At 42.4% G+C, this 21467-nt stretch overlaps 1 protein-coding gene across 1 annotated transcript in view; it reads left to right on the forward strand.

Annotated features, from left to right (window-relative positions):
* DSE (dermatan sulfate epimerase) overlaps positions 1–20028 on the forward strand; it is a 358457-nt gene extending 338429 nt beyond the window's left edge. Inside the window, exons 5-6 of the mRNA XM_069607867.1 lie at positions 5243–5450; positions 17169–20028. Of these exons, the coding sequence (XP_069463968.1) occupies positions 5243–5450; positions 17169–18933 (1973 nt within the window). The 3' untranslated portion in view covers positions 18934–20028. The remainder of the gene's footprint in view (positions 1–5242; positions 5451–17168) is intronic.
* Positions 20029–21467: the final 1439 nt, after the last annotated feature.

Genomic DNA, 21467 nt, shown 5'->3' on the forward strand with positions numbered 1-21467 from the left:
ATACATGGGATACTGAAATAAACGTACAGGGGAAGATACATTAACAGTCAGTGGCAGTAATTACAAAGCCATGGAGTCGTATAACAACAAACGAGGCGTGGTTTAGACTATCCACTGTACGTTAGAGGTCCTTAGCTACGATCCAATTTATGGAATCGCGCCTAAAGTTAGGGAAGGATTGTTCCGCTCTCAGGGGAGAGGGAGGGCATTGCAGAGCGGCGCCGCCATGACAGGGAAACTGATCCCCCCAGCTTTATTTAGTTTGAATCTAGGAACGACCAGACAGAATGAGTTAACTGTCCTAGTAGGGCGTGAAGAGACTTGTTTGACAATTCTGAGAGGTAAAGTGGGGCAGCTTTATTGAGACATTTGTGGGTTAGAGAGATAGTTTAAAGCAGAATTTTGTCATTGATGGAGAGCCATTTGGTCTGTCTCCTCAACTCCGAAATGTGCTCTCTACTAGGTATGCCAAGTGCTGTGAGTTCATTATACTGCAGAATTTGGATTTTATTAACAATGTACTTACTCGCCCCTAGGAACAAGGCATTACAATAATCCAGCTTAGAGAGGCTGAGGGCTCTGGCTAGGATAATACAGCTTTCTTTGGAAAGAAAGGGTTTACAGGCCCTGATCAATTTACAAGTATATGCTGTGGTAGAGGCCATGGCATTGACTTGTTTACTCAGTGTGAGGGATGAATCTAGGTAAAAAACGAAGGTTTTTACCTCTTTTACCACTTTGATATTGTTGACATCGATATTGAAAGTAGTGATATTTGTGTGTATTTAATGCATTGTTATGGTAGGCTATTTATAACGCGCTTAATACCCAGTTGTTTCTAAGCGCGGACCTGGGGATCAAACCTGTGTTGCTCCGTGTCGTCTTGTTTCCAAGGCGAGCACATTGCCCTTGAGCTATCCTTCCGAGTTATCAACACTTCACTTCCAGATTTGGACGGGCGCTCGGCGGACATCAGCTGTTCATGTTCCATTTAAACACGCCAGTGAGTTTACAGGCTTCTGGGTGAGTCAGTGGATGCAGCCACCATGCCTTGCTTCTGGCAGCTGGGCTGACCAGTAGAAGGCTTCTTTTGGCCTCATCTGCCTCCTCTACTCTTGGAAGACTGAAACATAACTTTGTGTACTAGGGTCATTGTTACTAATTAGTACAGCTTTCTCCTCTGGTCGGTGCAGAATATAGGAACTACGAGGGTTAGGTGACCAAAGCAAATCTGCTGATTTGTTGGAGGTAAAGTGGAGCATTTACCTCCAGCTACATGCTGGAAGTAAGTCCTTCACTTCACCTCTAAACTCTGAATTTGGTATGGTGGTAAATTTGGTGGTAATTCTGTTCCCTCAAAAAAAGCGGTTCTAATGGAAATACAACACAACATGTACTACACTGCCGAACTCGTAAGGAGGCTCAGTCTCTCTAATTCCGAATTAGAAGGCTGGAAGGGGACCTTAATTAGAAAGGCTACTTTGTAACCCCAAGAACAGGCCCCCATGCTTCAGAAACAACCCAAGGATTTTACATAGCCCTATAATGTTCACACCAAAACCCATGCTTGAGATAAGAGGGACATGGGGTAGAGAGGAAGTGAAGGAAATAAAGGAGTGGCCTTTCTAAAAATCCTCTCCATTCCCCATTCCTCTAGATTTGTGGGGTGCAGTTGACTTCTACCGCTACATTGATGGGTAAACTGGTGGCACAGTTGCTGTTTAAACGCCTAAGTGCTCGTAACTGGGTAAGAAGAACCCTACCTAAGTTTAAGGAATGGTCCACGCAAATGATGAAATGGGTGGCTCTTACAGGGCGAAGGACCAAAGGGGAGGGAGGAGGAGTGGCCAGCGCGCAGGCTGCATTTCTACAGGATTTACGAGATACCTCCTGCATGCACTCCAGGGAGGGCTAATTGTTGCGTATCATCGCATGAATGGGTTGGGCAAAGGGAGAGTGGTTCTGTGAGCACTGTAAGCAAATGTTACTTGCTGTCAGCAGTGGCAGAAGTGTACTGAAAAAAGGAAGTGGAACTGGTCTCGGCAGGGGAGAGGGTAGGCGGAAGCACAGTGCAACATGTGACAAGTTGTTGTGGCATGAGCATTGCAGTAGTCTAAGTGACTAGTAATTAAGGCTCCGGTTACAACTCTATACTTGCACAAGGACATGAATGGACAAATCCTCTGTACAGAATGGTGAACATGGTAGTAAAACGTAGAGGAATGGTAAACAGAAAGAAACAAAAAGTAGTGGAAGACCGCTCCTGACCGTTCCCGATCACTTTGATCACTGGCTGTCAGTTGGTTGGCAGGGAATTGAGTTGGGCATTCAATTTGTAATGTACATGTTCCTTCTGTATTACGGATTCTACTTTGTTAAGCGCTGTGACACTCATACACCGTCTTTGATGAACTGGTTTACACACTTTGCCTACGTTACTGTGTTCTTCTTTTTCGGTGCGATGCTATGTAAATATCATTTGAAATATTGAAAATAAAGAAAGTAAAAAAAAACATTATCATTCATCCACACTAACCACCCCATGACATATACACATAGAAATTGCTTTCTCTAAACGTACAACTGGTAAGAAAAGGGATGCAAGTCTACACGCAAAGATGAAACTGAAAGTTAAGGGCCCTTCACACCTTTACAGTATGTTTACTGATTACTAGCGAGGCGTTTTAAAGGCCCTGGGTGCCAACTTGTGCGGAGTACTCATTCAGTCCAAAATCACATGTAGAAACAATGTCAGGCGATCAGCAGCTGACGCACTTCAGTCCTAGCCAGGGGGCCTCAAATAACCTCCTCAAGGGGTCTTTCCCCCACAAATTAGTGTGACCAGATGTCCCGGTTTTACCGGATCTGTCCCGGTATTGGGTGCTCTGTCCCCCTTTCTCAAGATAATTTTTCCACTGGAAACCCCAGTGGTCCGGGTTTTTGGCAGTAGATCTTCATAGCTGGCACGCACGAATGCACAATCTCACACAGGAGAAATGCTGCATTTTAGGAATTGAGATAGTGGTAGTGTGTGATCAATTAATTATAATGTGTTTATTCCAACAGTAACACTTACACCTCCTTCTCCTCCAAACGCTACTGAAGTGTAGTGCCTTGACATCCACTTTCAAGAGTTAGTTCTACTTTTTGTAAATTGCCCTGTCCTGTTTTTTTTTACCTATTAAATCTGGTCACCCTACTTCAAATGGACAACGAGCTAGGAGACGTCCATCAGCCGTTCACTGGAGGTTCGCTTCCCATGTCCACGCAACGCTGCGCTCTCCCAAAAGATAGGATTCGTCCTGACTCCTTCCCACTACTCTTTTTTTTTTTACTAAAGGAGAGGGTGACCTTCCTGCCTCTCTAACTGTGACATTGTTCATCTGCGTTCCCGCCTTGGTATCACTGCTTCCCAAAACGGTGTGCTGCCGCCTGGACTCTGATGTGTCACCTGCTTATTGGTTGGCATCATCATTTTTCTCAGACTCATCATCAGTGAATGCTGGTGATGGGGGAGCGGGCCCTTGGATATCCCATATTCTGCACCACTGTTCTGTGTGTCGTTTCTCCCAGCTCATCCGCAGATACAATCTGCAACTCCTCACCAACCTGCCCCTGAGACACAGTGGGCAGAACATCCTCATCATGCCTCCCTCTCCCCATGGCACTTTTAGATGCTTCAGACATGTTGGCTCTCAAAATAGTCACGCCATGTAGCCAGAAGAGGATGCTACGTGCCTTGCACATTTCATTACAGCGACTACATTAATTATCAGGCCTGTAAAGAACTCTTAAGATTTTTTATTTGCAGCAAGCAACAAGTATTTTGTCTGTGGCACACTGTGTTACAGCCACTGACTGTAATCGGTATCAAGTAACATCGTAAAAACAAAACATTGTTGGGGAAATAATCTTTTTGGGAACGCACTATCCAGCACTGTCCTCAAATATTCTAGGACTGGAGGTAGTTTGTGATGACACATCTTATAATATACCTCTGCCACTAGAATGTAGCAAAGTCCCACGATAGAAATGTGGTCTAGTTGGTCACATAATCAGTCTCCTTGACTCACATACTCTCCAGACACCCTTCACAGCAGTCATTCCCAATGCCAGCCCCACATGGGTCGCCTTCATGGACTTTGACACCCCAACCTATCTGAGTACTGGCTAAAATGCACACACGCATTCTAAATTCCTCTGACCAATCTCTCAGACATCGAACCTTGGTCCTCCAAGGGCATTTACCTACAGAGCTCTGAGGCCATACCAATGGGAAAAGGTGCTATACAAAGGCCTTATTACATTACATATAATTGTACCAGTCCTAATATATGTTGGGATGGGTGTTAAGTTGGTCCAAACAAATAACGTTTCCTCAACAAGTTTTTTTTAACGATAATGTCACATGCAACCAGGTAATCTCCCTCGCTGACGTAGAATTATAAGGCTTTTTCTCTGCAGCTAGTATTTTCTTTTCTTCACTCAGACAAGATATTTCACATAGGTTTATGTCATTCAAGGGAAGGGGGCCACTGGGATAAAGTGGTCAGTAGTCACAAATAGATGGCCTATCGTAGTTTAGTTTTCTACCTTTCCTTAAACTAAATTCTATTTTAATGTTCTACTTCTCCCTCAAATAAAGCCCATTCCATCAACTACTCTAGCAGCCTTCGCTCTCTGCCTAACCGGGACAGCCATGCATGCACTGTGTACACCATTTTAGTATGAACAACCTGGACTTTTTTTCCTGAACAACTGATCATGTTTGAGAAAACTCTGTTGTACTAAAATGTACTATTTTGAAGTGTCATGGAATGCAATCCCAATTTCTGAGTGTCCTGGAAGACTGAGGTATACTGGGCCATTCTTTGAGCCCACCCACCCCACAAATATTGAGGATTCATACAATTGTGATTTTATGAGACTTTCAGTCCCTCCCAAACCTCTACTTTTTGGCAAAGAAAGTACACATATTTAAGGACCTTTTCAAGTCAAAGGAGAGATAACGACACAACTTTCTAATGTATCACTTCGTTAGCTGTAGCTATTATGCCATAAACGGTCTTTAGGTTTTAGGTCTCAATGTAAAGCATGCATTGTAATTTTCTACACCAACATGTGACATTTAAATGGCAAATCTTACTTTCAGCCCAGTTGATCAAATGTTGTCTTGCAGGATGGATTTTGATGCTGCAGTCATCTTATATTTATCTTTATCTTTTGTTTATTATTACCAAAGGTTTTCAGAGAACCGTGGCCATTGCAGATTCTAACTACAACTGGTTCTATGGTCCTGAAAGTCAGTTAGTGTTCTTGGACAAATTTGTGATGCGCAATGGCAGTGGGAACTGGCTGGCCGAGCAGATCCGAAGGAACCGAGTGGTGGAAGGACCAGGGACTCCAGCCAAGGGGCAACGCTGGAGCACCCTGCACACTGAATTTCTTTGGTAAGAGGAACAAGTATTTAGTGTGTACTGAGGAGGAAAGATAACATTTCTTGTGAATCCCATACGTAGGTCGCAATGCTAGGAGATCTAATTTGCTGGTGCTGCTTGGCCTGCGCCGTTGGCCTGTGCAAGAAACAGGAAGGTCAGGCGTTGGGGACAACAAGGCTTTAGGACACCGACCTTGAATTAAAAATATACTGTTTTCTCATAAGAAATGTGAATTATCATTGTGGTTTTCATGGCAACAAATACACATATAGATACATCACAATTACTCTGTTAAACAGTTAGGAATGATTCCAGTATTGTGATGGGGTGGACAAAATATAGCTGTACCTTAGATTATTGGAAGAGTTTGTGGTTGGATTATTGGCCCTGTGATTCTAGCCACTCTCTGCACTTACTATATGTGATGTTCTGCTTTTACATTAAATTTAGGGGGAATCCCATCAGCTCTATCTTATAATGGGTTAATAGAACTGATTTAAACAAAAGATAGATAGCTTGTATCAACAGTTACACACATTAACATCAACTGCTAATTATACAATGAAAAAAATATTACTTTATTTAATCCATATTTAGCATAGAAAAATACACATTATCAAAAAACAATTAATAAAAACACTATTAAAAAGTTACAATTCAAAAACTGTGACAAGCAACACCTTCAAAGAGGATCTAGATAGATCTATTTAGTTTAATGTTAGAGAATCTAGTATGTGTCTCTAAATCGAAATTGTCATTTTCTTGACATCTCTAAAATTTCAATGGATATAACATATGCCATTGTCATGCACCCAACATGTTTCAGTTCTCTTAGATTGATCTGGGAACTTTCTTTAGGAGTATTTGTCACTTGCTATTCATAAAAACATAGAACATATACTGTTATTGTATAAAGCTGGAGCTTTCTCCGGCGTCTTGTGGACAGTGTAAACGATGTTTCTTTCTTACTATGAAACCTGTGTAACTGTTGATAAAAACAACAAGAGAGAAAGTAAGCTATGAATGCTTTGTTTGATCTCTGAGATTTAAATATTAATCTGGGTTAGACCTATAGGTATCTTTACCTGGTCTAGTCCGTGGAGTAGGCTGAGAAGGCAGTCTTGAATTAAGCAAGAGTTGTCATCTTTAAGGTGTATATCCCCCTGAATGTCGGGGTGATCCACCTGCAAAGAGATTTTCATATACTTGTAAAAGTTTCTGAGAGATTGTAGAGGGGAGCGATCATTAAGTGAACTCACTATATTGTTATATGTTAATAGAATGAAAAAAGAGTAAATACCTTTTTCCAAGGTTGGAAATTCAACTCGTAGTATCAAGGATCTAATTTGTTTCCAGTTTGAAGTTTGACTCCTTAGTCCGCAGTAGATACTGCCCTCTTTGGAGCTTCTAGATTCACTGTTGTAAAAAAGAAATATATATAGGGAGAATATAAATCCCTTGTGTAAGCTCAGAGGTTGTTAAACCGCTATTTCAGAAGGGCGGGATTTTTAAAAAAATACCAACTCTGGAGATATAGCTTACCTATGATTTCATAGATGTTGGAGAGCTTCCTCCGTATGTCAGTATACGTCGCTCAATCATAAAGAGTCTTTGGATGCCATGGGTCAATATTTATATCTAAAAAGACCAGAATAGAGGGAAATTTGTAGTTAATTATTAACTTTGTGATCCGGAATAATCTGTGTGTTAAGGAAATGTCACCCCGATCGTTCGTTTATTCGTTAATAAGACTCTCTTCTAGTTACTAAAGGACCCCGTTCGGTTGGAATACCTCATTTATTACCTTTCGCATCAGCTGAGTATCGCGTTCTCCGTCTCCGCGTTCAATCCGGGTTTGAAGCTGTCTCCTCTCTCGTTCTAATGCTCGAGCGGTATTTTTAGGAGATATATCTGCCATCTTGGGTAGGGAATTCTCACTCTGATTAAGTCCTTTCTTTATTTTTATTCCGGCTATGTTTTTAGATAGAGCACTGGTGGAATATCGTACCGAATCTCACTGGTGCACTCTCCCCCACATACAATCCTAGACCCGAGTCCCGAGCCACTAGAACCCACGTCTCCATGCTACAAAGCAATCATGGCCAATATCCACGTATAGTTTAGTGTCACACCCTGATGGCAAAATCGCCATCTTGAGTAAGTATAGGCTGGGCGGTAATAGTCCTTTCTTTATTGCCTACATGATTCCATGCCGGTTGTTTTATTACATTGCAATCTACTGCCGTGTGCCCAAAAAGGATGACAAGCTCTTAAATTGTACTACCCTGAATATATAGGGTAGTAGATAGAATAACGCTTGGAGATGATCACAAAGATTCATCTCTCGAGGATGATGACGCGTATTCGATTCCTTTCAAAGTTGGAAGTGTTGCAGAGTATAATCCCTCTGGTGGAAGCAGCATAGTTTTTATACTTCAAAATACAACCTGGGTGTCGCAGAGAATGGATTCCAAAGTCTCCCTGGTATGCGGACTCTGCATAACATCACAGTGGACTATAATGTTTCAAGTTCTCAGATGGATCTATCTTATAATAATGCTTACTAATACTCAGAAATGGGTAATTCCTGGATATAAATATGGACTGATTGAGCTTTCTGAATTGTATATAATTTCAGTGGTCGTCCTTAGGATCGAAGTCTACCAAGAGCTTATATTTTATACCATTCGATCGCTTCGTTCAACCCTTTCTTATCACTTTTAGTTAAGAAGATCAAGCTTTGCTCTTTTTCGATTAAAGCTTTTTTCTTTTTGTTAATATCTGTACCCATCATTGTGACGACCACTGAAATTATATAAAATTCAGGAAGCTCAATCAGTCCATATTTATATCCAGGAATTACACATTTCTGAGAATTAGTAAGCAGTATCATAAGATAGAACCATCTGAGAACTTGAAACATTATAGTCCACTGTGATGTTATGCAGAGTCCGTATACCAGGGAGACTTTGGAATCCATTCTCTGTGACATCCAGGTTGTATTTTGAAGTATAAATACTACGCTGCATCCACCAGGGGGATTATACTCTGCAACACTTTCAAATTTGAAAGGAAGCGAATATGCGTCATCATCCTCGAGAGATGGATCTTTGTGATCATCTCCAAGCGTTATTCTATTTACTACCCTATATATTCAGGGTAATACAATTTAAGAGCTAGTCATACTTTTTGGGCACACGGCAGTAGATTGCAATGTAATAAAACAACCGGCATGGAGTCATGTAGGCAATAAAGAAAAGACTATTACCGCCCATCCTATACTCACTCAAGATGGCGATTTTGGCATAAGGGCGTGACACTAAACTATACGTGGATATTGGCCATGATTGCTTTGTAGCATGGAGACGTGGGTTCTAGTGGCTCGGGTCGCTGGCCTAGGATTATATGCTGGGGAGAGTGCACCAGTGAGATTCGGTACGATATTCCTCCTGTGCTCTATCTAAAAACATAGCCGGAACAACAATAAAGAAAGGACTTAATCAGAGTGAGAATTCACTACTCAAGATGGCAGATATATCTCCTAAAAATACCACTCGAGCATTAGAACGAGAGAGGAGACAGCTTCAAACCCGGATTGAACGCGGAGATGGAGAACGTGATACTCAGCTGATGAAAAAGGTAATAAATTAGGTATTCCAACCAAACGGGCCCTTTAGTAACTAGAAGAGAGTCTTATTAACGAATAAACGAACGATCGGGCTGACATTTCCTTAACACAGATTATTCCGGTGTACAAAGTTAATAATTAACTACCTATTTCACTCTTTTTTCATTCTTTTAACATATACCAACATAGTGAGTTCACTGGATGATGGCTCCCCTCTACAATCTCTCAGAAACTTTTAAAAGATTATGAAAATCTCTTTGCAGGTGGACCACCCCTACGTTCAGGGGGATATACACCTTAAAGATGACATATCTTGCTTAATTCAAAACTGCCTTCTCAACCTACTCCACGGACTAGCCCAGGTAAAGATACCTATAGGTCTAACCCAGATTAATATTTAAATCTCAGAGATCAAACAAAGCATTCATAGCTTACTTTCTCTCTTATTGTTTTTATCAACAGTTACAACAGGTTTCATAGTAAGAAAGAAACATCATTTACACTGTCTACAAGACGCCGGAGAAAGCTCCAGCTTTATACAATAACAGTATATGTTTTATGTTTTTATGAATAGCAAGTGACAAATACTCGTGAAGAAAGTTCTCAGATCAATCTAAGAGAACTGAAACATGTCGAGTGCATGACAATGGCATATGTTATATCCATTGACATTTTTGAGATGTCAAGAAAATGACAATTTCGATTTAGAGACACATACTAGATTCTCTAACATTAAACTAAATAGATCTATCTAGATCCTCGCCTATCTTTGAAGGAGTTGCTTTTCACAGTTTTTGAATTGTAACTTTTTTATACAGTGTTTTTATTAATTGTTTTTGATAATGTGTATTTTTCTATGCTAAATATGGATTAAATAAAGTAATATTTTTTACATGGTATAATTAACAGTTGATGTTTAATGTGTGTAACTGTTGATACAAGCTATCTATCTTTTGTTTAAATCATGTTCTGCCTTTAGACATGTGTCTTTTAAGTGTTGTTACAGTATATTTTCACGCCACACCCGGACGCTCTATCCATGAACAGCTAAGGTTTAGTTCTACGCCATTATACACTGATAGTTTATTTAAAAATAGAGGTCTCTTCTGAAGTTCTCCTAAAGTTTAAGTACTGTAAAGTCTATGAAATAGCACTGCTTAACTATCATTTAATCAAACTAATGTCTCCCGATCTGATTATTGGAAACACAATGAAATCTATTAACAAAACTTTAGCAATGAACTGGCACAACAACATTACAAAACGCAAACCAGCTGAAACTGTTAAACCCTTAATTTAAAATACGTCCCATTTTACGCTGAATATTTCTTGCTGGGTTTCCAACATGTTAACAGAACCCATTGCATGCCTTTGAGGATAATTTGCACACCAGAAGCGACTTTAGCCCTAAGCTTCAAGAAAGGTACAGGAACTGCAAAGTAACACAAATTACCAGTTCAGCAGTTCCCTCCTCAACCTTTTACATTCAGTGCAAAGCCAAAAGAAGTGCATGACAGCCTCAACTGCTCGTCACTCTGATGCTTTGGCCATCTCGTGCTCCAACACTCTCCATTTGTTTCAAATTGGGGTTAGCCCAGCCGGATCTCATTGTAGAGGTGCATATGCTCCGGCAGGACAATGCTCCCCAAATAACGCCCCAATGGCCATGCAGGTTTGTGCTACACATATTTGTCAAAGGCCTCAAATTATCCTTGCTCCATTGCTAAATGCTGTCCTTCAGAAAATCAGAGATAGCCTTAGTCATTCCTGTGGGCCCAATGCAGTGAGTGGTTAATAAAAGGCTCTTGAATGTGTGTAGATCACCCACAATAGCGTCCTTCTAGCAGTACAATATCATCAAGCACTTTGCAGTCAAATAATCCATGTGCTTTAAATCAAGGGGCCTCATCACGAGTTGGGCAGTATCCCAAGTGGGATACCGCCCAACTGTATTTGCGTTACCGCCCACAAGTCCGGCGGTATTACCGCCAGATCACGTGTTGGGAGGTAAACACTAATGGGGAATTTTCGGTGCAATTACCGTGCGCTAATAGCACTGCGCTAATTGCACCTGAAAATGGGCATTAAATTGGCGCATCTACATCCATCTTGGAGCTGGGGGTAAATGCTGCCAGACTTTTGATTGGGCGGACCCTAAAATGCAGCAGTAATAGCGTTACCGCCGCATTTAAGGGCTACCGCCCAACTCGGGATGAGGCCCAAACTCTCTAGGCCAAAATTGGCTTGATGGCCTCTTCTTCTGCACCCTTGACTCTCCACTCCACGGTTTATCCCATTGTTGCTACAAAAGTATCAAATAGTTCCTTGCACCTTAAGCGCCAAATTAAATTCTCTAATGGAAATTGATTAATTCAGTTATGATATTTTCTTAATGTGACTATGTATAATGTGATGCAACTTAGGAAAGAGAATACATATATCAAAACAAAGACTAAACCAGAGCAAACTTCAGACAGTGATGAAGAATATCAATAAAAACATTGTACCAGAATATTGCTGAAAAAGTCCTTTGCCTTCCTGTAAAGAACAAAGTTTAAATCAAGGCTGACTTTAGACAGGGATGGAGAATATCTACACAAAGTATTGCACTGTAGCTTTGCTGAAGACAATCTTTTTGTCAGCCAACTCGTGTTTCAAGCCCCGATTCGGCTCTTCTTCAAGGCTAAACTGACCTTGTTCTGTTTTTTTCATTTGTTGGAATGAGTATTATACTGTTGTTCAAATAAGAAGACAGTTCCCTTTTAAGCGTTGGGGTCTCTTTCATCCAGATATTGTAATTTGAGATACTGTATAACATACTGTGTGTATGATTATGTTGATCTATTTCGTCACAGTTTTTCAAGTTGGATGTATCTTATTACATTTATGGAGGAGGCCTTTCACCGAATCTGCTGCATCTAATCAGATCAGGATATTTTAAATTTAAATTTCTGGAAGAAGTTGGAAACATAAATGCAATACTTCATTAGACTCCTGAGGAAAATGAATCATTCAATCCCCACCTTTTCAGGGCATTTGGCATTTCGTGTTTGTGACTTTCCCCAACATCAGTCCTGATACTTGGAAAACAAATTTGCAAACAACTCAACGAACCCTGGCTCCCTCCTCCATGACATCCTCCATGCTGATGTATTGACATAATCGGCTAAGACATGGACCAGTCATAACACTTCAGGGAGGCATCAATACCCCAAATGAAATCAAGACAAATGGAGTCCCCTGATACAATCAGGATCCTGTGTCCCTGCTGTCTCTATTTTGTACAGCTGACTTAAGCTTTGGAATGGCTTTTTGTTAAACCCTCAAATATCATTTGATTATTCAGTAATTCACAATGATCCACAATCCTATTGACCTGGTCATATCCCAGAAGAGGGCATATTAAAGGTTTTGGTGCGGATGTCCTTAGCATTTTTCGCATTACTTATCATGCCAACCGGTTAACATACTCTCTGCTCGAGGCACAGTGGAGATTATGGGCTCTCTAGCTACCCTAGGAAAAACATTGTGTTCCCTTTGGATCACCTCGTGGCAATGCCCCAGGAAAGCTTCAAAGAGACTTCCAAACTTTGCCAATTTAGAGAGGTTGTGGAGACCGCCTCCATCATTGTTTTTTTTAGAAGCAAATGCACAGGCATTGGTGCAGATTGTAACAGGCTCCTGGTTACCCATGAATCACTCACATAGTTAGACTCACAAGTGATGGATATTGCGATAGAATGGCATCAATGACCGAACTAGCACTTCCAACTGTGACAGTGTCTTGGACACATCAATCAGATGCAGCTTAGTGGTAACTGTTCCCAATCCATGACCCGGCTTCAGCGGGTTGAACCAGAGACTGCCTTTCTCAGGGGGTTTGCCTTTGGACGGAGGAAAGTGGCAAATGCCACAACATTTCACCCACCATGCAGTTTTAGGGGGCCACAGCAATTGCCATATTTGTTGAACTGCACAGTGCAATTACAATAAATGCTGCATGCCATGTGCGCATGTCATGCAGCATTTGCTATGATTTGCTATGGAAATGCTGGTGCAAAAACCAGGCGTATCTCATAGGAAATCATTGGTTGTACGTCAGCATGAGATTCTCATGGTGGCGTTAAAGCAAGTTGTTTTTGAAGGCGGAGGGCAAACGAGAGGTGGAAACGTAACTCCCGTTCCACCACCGCACTTCGCCTTCAAAAACAATGAAAATCCCCCAGAGCGTGAATGGAGGCATTAAGATGGGTCTAACTGTGTGTTTAAGCTTGTCTGTAGCGCCTCCATTTATGTTCCGGGGTACTCCAAAATGAGCCCCTTTATGTTTGCAGCCCGGTTTGTGAATGTTTAGAATTGACTGCAGGGCCCAAACAGCATGCAAGCGCTGGCTTTGGAGGTCCTCTGCATGAATGTTACATTTAATGTACAATGACCCCCTTAAAGTTCAGCAAAATAGTGAATTGGTTGAAGGCACAACATCTATGCAATGCACATGGAGCAATACCATAAACAAACAGAATTCCTGGACAATCACAAACACGGAATATTCAAGTCCAGGGTATCCAAAACGTGTGGCTTCTGTCTTCAGCCAGTTCGACAACAGCATATGCAACCCATCTGGCCTCTCCATCCCCTCCTTTAGTCCACCACACCTTCTTTTGTTTTCCTTGGGCTGAAGTAAATGGGGCAGCTCTCCTTAGCAAAGCTCGCTAAAGCATGCGTTTCCTGAGGTAGACCCACATCGCCACTTGCATGGCAGGAGTGCACGCTGACATATCTCTGATTCTATGTCCCCTCATTGCCGGATTATTTTCCCATGAGTTTTTTGCTGAATTCTTTTTCTCAAAAAACTCATCAAAAATGTTTTTTTCTGGCAGTCCCCTCCCGAATGCCCTCCCCTATAGTTTAAAGTCTATTCTCAACCCCCATACCCTTTTTATACCCTTACCCACTCCCCACCCCTATAGTTTTCTATGAGCTTTTTCAAAGAAAAAATATTTGGCAAAAAAACGAATCGAAAAATAATCAGGCGATGAAAGAACGTCGTACCATAGCTCTGATTGCTATGAAGCCCAGCTAGGCATGACCTAAAGGAATGCAGATTGTGAAGGCGTGGGGGGAGGTGCAAACCAATGATATGTGGACGATGTATCTATGCTGAGTGAAGTTGTGCAATGTTTCCACCAGTCAATGGGCAAGGTTGGCGATAGCTCACATACAAACTAATTGCTCCTGATGGTAACATTCAAACGTTATTGGAGAGATCTGACGCTTGCAGATATGGGGACAGATATGGAGACAGGTAATGAGCTGCCGCTGAAACAAATTAGGTTTCCTTAGTGTGAGGCTAACAAAATGAGCTGGAAAAAAGACTGATCCTATTGCATGCACAGCTCATACAAAGTTATCACTCAAGTGAGCACACAATCTGTATTGTGTTTTCTGGTGATGGAAGGCAGCCAGCAAACCTTTACCTGGGAACAGTATAAAAGACTGGCTCTTCCTATGAGCACCTTTTGAACTGCTGTAAGTATCCTAGTGGCGCATCACAACCAATCAGATTGCTTGGAACTTGGGGGTATCAGATGGTACAAACCCATGTTCAGAGCAATCTAAAGGCTTCAATTATTTATTTTTGCATTTTATATAGCGCTATAAACCATCGGGCATCTGAGCGCTGCTTATTTCGAACGGTGTGTGGTGCTCATTTATCGCCCTAAAAAGGATGAAAGGCTGAGTGGTGTGTGGTGCTCATTTATCGACCTAAAAAGGATGCAAGGCTGAGTTTGGCCCTGCCGGGTTTCGAACATGTGTCGGCACCGCTGCCAAAGCAAGGGCTCTACTCACTGTGCTATCTGACCGGCTCCCACAGCTTCCACCTAATTATTTTATAAAGTAAAATCTGCTCCAAAGGTACCTGACATCTGCCATCCTCCAAGACAGTTGCCCCAGCTGTACATTATGTTTTAAAAACACCCAATTTTATTTACATAAATGTCTTGTAACACCACAGTAGGATGACTGACGAACCGCTCCCACTAGACCACCCTCTCCCACTATATGCTCCTAAACATACCTCTCCCCCCACAAACCCCTCCTATTATATATTGCCTGGGATATCCCTCCACCCAGGGGTAAAAGCTGAAATATAGTCCTGTTTGAACTACTGTCATGCCAGCTAAACTTTTCAGCAGTGGTTAAACCAATGAATTATTACCGCCCTGGATTGCCTTTAGCAGATTAAACATCTCTTTAAAACCGATGTTTGAGGCTAAATACCCACCCTGCACCAATGAAACACGAGTTTGTGCTTGCACCAACGTTTGCCCAAATGAAGTTTCCACCAGCGGAACAATCTATTTTGAATGCACTGTGCTAGCTGCAGCACTTGGTGGGCAGGGATAATTGAATGCAGAAACATGCCTGGGGTTGCTTGTTTTCCTGTTCAACTGCCCAGCACTTCGGGCGGGACTTCTCGTTTTGTGGCAGGACAAAGACTGATATTCTTAGGGTTGGTTCCCTTCCTGAATGACACAGAGAGCGTGCATGCTGCCCAGAGTACAGTAGTTATGATTAGTTCAAAGCTTTCTTTTTGGTTATTTATAATTTGACAAGGAGCCAGCAATAGAAATGGGACCAGCTTTTCCACCACTGAAATGATAACGGGTCCCCTAACACACGCTCTCACTCTCTCTTCTCTTTACACAAGCAAGCCAGCATGTCCACATTCCACTCTGCAAACTAACATGCACACAAAAACAAGCTTTTGCTCAGTGGGCACCCAGATCCTGGAACACCCTCCCTCTTCACATCCACACTGCACCCTTCATCACCACTTTCAGAAAGAGCCTCAAAACATACCTGTTTCACCACACATAAACCTGCCACTCCACCTCCCCTGCTACTACTTGTCTATCCTAATCTTCCTATCCTATCCTGAAAATGTTTTGTAACTTCAGTTTCCCTTCCCACATTTTCAACCTTAGATTCTTGTAAGGCACCCTGAGGCCCTCTAGGTAGGGCCAGCACTGACAGAAAATTCTGATAAATAAATACACACAGTTCCCACACTCATCCTGGTCAGACACCCTCTTTACTCCTCCCTGCCTTCTACCTCATAATTCCTATTCTCTTCACAATATTTACATCGTCCAAAACAGTCACTTGTGCTCCAACCCATTCAACCTCCTCACATCCCCACACAAATCCTACCCTCCCTCCTTCCTCTCCCCTCTACCACGCCTATTTATGAGCACTAAAATTCTCAAACTCTCTGCAAGAAAACCGCCTTTGCCATGGACCACCAAGCCTTCCACATCCCCGGGCTTGCACACTGGGAATCAAGGAAACACTCGGATTGCCACCCCTACCCCTCATTGACACTGCCATGCTCCTTGCCCTTAACGCTGACTCGGTTACTTTCCTTCACTTTCCTCGGCCGGCTGCTCAAGCCAGGTGTTGAATCTAGATCTGCATTTCCACGACCAAACAAGATCTTGTGTGACCCTATGCAGCCCCTTTTCAATGGTTCTTTTGTTAAATTAACTATGCAGGTCCTCGTGCAAATCCCACCTCGCCCTCCATTTGCTGGTTATGCATATGGTGCATGTTTTCTGCCAGGGATGCGGATGTTCTTCTCGGGTGCTCTGCCCTTGTGGGGATCAAATCAATGCCAACTGGAGACCTACAACAAAATAGAGATAAGAAAATGGGTGTGACTGTCTGTTTTGTACATTAGGAGATACTCAATGAATTGTCAACTGGTAGATCATAGAGGATCTGGAAACCCACAAACTTCGAAAGGACTAATGTGATCCCTGAAACAGAAATGCTATATAAATCTCATCTCTTTAGTTGGTCTCATTCTCTTTAGCCATAGAGTCGACATATGTCGTAAACAAGATTTAAGATACTCAACCATACAGTAGTTCATCACAGTTCCCCCAAATTATGCACTGGCATCGGACTTGCTCTATGTCAGTGTATTACACACTACCTTGGTTCTTTGAGCTTGCACATATATATTTGTATGCTTGTACATAGTCAAACTATTCATGATATTGTTTTTGGCTTCTAATTGTGCTCTCCTTCATTTGCAGGTACGATGCAACTTTGCAATCCACGCCTCCACCAGATTTTGGAACACCAAAATTGCATTATTTTGAGGACTGGGGAGTTGTGACCTATGGCGGTGCACTGCCGGCGGAAATCAACAGACCTTTCCTTTCTTTCAAGTCGGGGAAGCTAGGAGGACGTGCAATTTATGACATTGTGCACCAAAACAAGTACCCCGACTGGATCAAAGGCTGGAGGAACTTCAATGCTGGCCATGAACATCCAGACCAGAATTCATTTACATTCGCTCCAAACGGGGTACCTTTCATAACAGAAGCTCTCTACGGACCCAAGTATACATTCTTGAACAACGCTATGATGTTTTCCCCCGCCGTCTCGAAGACATGCTTCGCTCCATGGGAAGGGCAGGTTACAGAAGACTGCTCATCAAAGTGGTTAAAGTACAAATATGGACAGGCGGCAGACTCTCAGGGGCGGGTGGTTGTGGCTGCGGAGAAAGGGGGTGTTGTTTTTATTAGGGGGGAAGGAGTTGGAGCGTACAGCCCCGATCTTAAAATCAAAAACATCCAGAGGAACCTTGTTCTTCTTCACCCACAGCTTCTTCTTCTTGTGGACCAAATCCACCTGGATCATGGTAGCCCTTTAGAAACAGCAACCAGCTTCTTTCACAATGTGGACATGCCATTTGAGGAAGCATCTATAGATGGTGTACATGGCGCCTTTCTTAGGCACAGGGACGGCATGTATAAAATGTTCTGGATGGATGACACAGGACAAAGTGAAAAAGCTGTGATTGCGTCAATACCGTATCCACGCGGTTATCCATACAATGGAACAAATTATGTTAATGTGACCACCCGTCTCAGGAAACCAGTCACGAGGGCTGTGTACTTATTTATAGGGCCTTCGGTGGACGTAGAGAGCTTCACTGTCAGTGGGGACTATCAGCAAGTTGATGTGTTCCTAGCAACCAGTGAGCATGCGTACGCCGCTTACCTCTTCACAGGAGAAACACCAAGTCAATCAGTATTTGCCGAGGTCAACGCAGACCGTCAAAAGATTGTGTTTGGCAAAACCTCGGCTATCAGAAACACCCCGGTGGATGAGGTGAAGGACTATGTCAGAATCGTGGATCAAAATCTCCAGCACTTCAAGGGAGTTTTCCAACAAATGGAAAAACAGATCTTATCCAATGTGGGTAACACAGATAGTTTTAGAAAGATGGCCAAGCGTTTGCTGAGGTTCTCAGACAAAAGAAAGACAGAGGAGGCCATCGAGAAGATATTCACCATCACCCAAGAGCATCAGAAACAGCAAAGTAAAACCAAAAGGAGCAGGAAAGGAGCTCGGGCTTACAAGTTTGTTGATGCTGGGCCTGACATATTTGCACAAATCGAAGTCAATGAGCAGCAAACGCGCCAAAAGGCTATGGCAATGGCCCAGGGCGAGTTGCCTGTAAATGAAGACGAAGAGATGAAAGACCTCTTAGATTTTGTGGATGTGCCATACGTAAAACTCAAAAACAGTGCTTCGTACAGAATAGGCCGGCACGGATCAGCGCAGATGGAAACACCTGCGCGAAGCATTGCTCCGTCTATGTCAGCCTCTTACACCAGACTCTTCCTAATTCTAAACATTGCCATTTTCATCATTTTGCTGGTCTTACAGCTGACTCGGTTTCAGAAGTCCAAACGCCTGAATGGCCAAAGGAGCCTCTACGCAATCCTCCTCGCAGACTGCTGCGTGCTCCTGTGGTTATACTCCTCCTGCTCTCAGTCACGATGCTAGCGATGGACATGCAATGTCAGCCATGGAGTACAGCGGCTGACAATTCTACCGCAGGACGTCTATGCAAAAAATCTTAACCTATGTTTCTGTTCTTTTGCAATGTTTTTTGACATTCCTGGAAATTGTTTCAATAAAAACCTTAAAAACATTGAGTTTGTCCAACCATTGAGAAAAGCAGACGTTCATGGATTGAAATGACTGTTAGGGCTGTCGTTTGGTATGTGATGTAAACATGCTTTTTTCCTTGGGTAACTTTGCTGTAAATTTAAAAACAGTGTGTGTTGCCCTTGCATGATCTCTCCAAGTTTTCTTTATTTTCTGGTACATACAGACTTGAATGAGGCTTACCTTGTGTCTGCCTTAACTTTGAAGGTGTTCCAAATGTTAAACAACGTAAAAGCCCCTTCAGTGAGAACGAGCAAAGCCAAATATCCTGTTCCATCGGATGCCGCCCCCTCAGGAGGGCCCACAGCCATACTCTTGTCTCTTCGCAGGCCTTTTCCTTCACGCTCTCGTTTCTTGCGTTGCAAGAACTTTAAGCACAATCTCAGCAGCAATCTGGATCAGCCCACGTGACGCAAATATGACGCGCTCTCCGAACATTTGATTACTGCCCGTGCAGCTGTTAAACCAGATGCAAGATTGTTTTGTAAATCTCAGGTCAACCTCCCCACTTCCCGGAGCCATAATCCTTCCTGCAGCAAATCATGAATGGCAGCAGCAAAGGCAGATCTTGAAGGACCTTGAATCCATCTTTTTTTCCACTAAAGGGAATATGTGAAGGGGCCTGATACCGTAACCACTATAGCACTGTCGTCAAGTGGTACATTAAACATCGTCATTAAGCTATACATACCGTGCTCTGTCTGGTTCGGCCCCCGGCTACCGTCTCAATGCAAGGTGTTACGGGGGGGAGTCCCCAGATCCAGTTAATGCCTCAGTGAGAAAAATGGCAAAGGCTGAGGGTGAAACAGAGTAAAGAACCAAACGATGAATGTCTGTGCACATTGAAAATGTGTTAATGTACAGTGATGTTTATTAAAAGCACATTTGGCCCGCTACGTGCTGTGAAATAATAAAACTGCATTTACATTTCTTTGTCTTAAATGTTTCGGTTTATTAAGTGCCTGTTTACGCCGTCCTTCATATTCATTTTAAGTCAACTTGCTTTTCTGAATTCGTGGGCACATTTGTGTTAAGTTTTCCCTCTGCTTTGATCCTCAGAAATGACCTTAGCTGGGCTATTGTCTGACTAGCCCAATAACAAGGCATTCAACCGTCTACTTCTCGCCTACATGGACGCTCCATATGGGTAACAGGGAATCATAACCCTTTTTCAGAACGGTGTTCAGGCGATATTGGTTGGCTGTACTGGGCCATGGATTTCACAGTTAGTTGTTGGTCAGTTTTCAGCGGGGTAACAGAAAAGGTACTTCCACTGTGACCAGTGGTGGCTGGTCAATTTTTTAATTCAAGGTGCCTAAACATTTCACATAAATATGCGGGAGTGTCCGAACGTATTAAGTGAGCCAGAACCAACCAAGTGAGCTGAGGAAAATTCTTCCCCCGAGAATTTTTTTCAATAATGTGTTAACATGGTGCATTTTATAGCACCCTTTATGTGAAAAATTGGGTAAAAAGCCACACAGTTTATGATTGGTTTTGTAGGGTAACACATGCTTTGGCTGCTAAGCCAATTACAGTTTACAGGAACATTTTACAATGCTTTTTTTATGATTCCTTTGCCCACGATACACCAGTATTCTGCCAGTGTAAAAAAAAAACACTGTCAAGCTGGTTGTGCCCATATGTTTCCATGCTGACTCTGCCAATATATGTCAGTATCCCCACTTTAAAACATGCTCCTTTTGGCTTTGCCCTAATTCCTGTAAAAAAGGTCATGCCACACTAAGAAAACATATCCTTCCTGATAGCATAAATGTACCACCGCCCCCCACATGTCATCATGTTGGCTTTGCCCTTAATGGCAGTATAAAATGCCATGCTGTAGTACACAAATATATCCTTGCTGGCTGCACAAATGTGCACCCCTCCAGCCCCCATGTATGTAAAAACATTAATTTTAGCTTTGCTATAATGCCTTTAAAAAGTGTGCCATTTAAAAAGAAATGTTCATGCTGGCTGACGCTGCACCAATGTAACCCTTTTGTCCCCATCAGAGGCCACCATGCATGCATTCACACACTCTGATTCATGGGCATACCCATACAACATAAAAACACTGCGTCATTTACATGCGTACGCACACCCAAACATACACACAGTGTTACCTCATTCACTCACTCAGCTCACCCATACACTACAACATGCACACTAATTGTACTTTTAAACGTCACACACTTTCACATGTACAAGCACAGGCTCTTAGACAGAAACGCCTGAATGCATGCATATATTTATATATAAGCCAATGCATACATAATGTTTTATTCTTACATGCAGCTCTAGTGAGACTTCTAAGCGCTATAATTCAAACAATGTAGAGTATCTAAGACAGAGTTTCAAAATGGCAA

This window comes from Ambystoma mexicanum, chromosome 4q, assembly GCF_040938575.1.
Source record: "Ambystoma mexicanum isolate Mex_15411 chromosome 4q, UKY_AmexF1_1, whole genome shotgun sequence".
Taxonomy (NCBI): Eukaryota; Metazoa; Chordata; class Amphibia; order Caudata; family Ambystomatidae; genus Ambystoma; species Ambystoma mexicanum.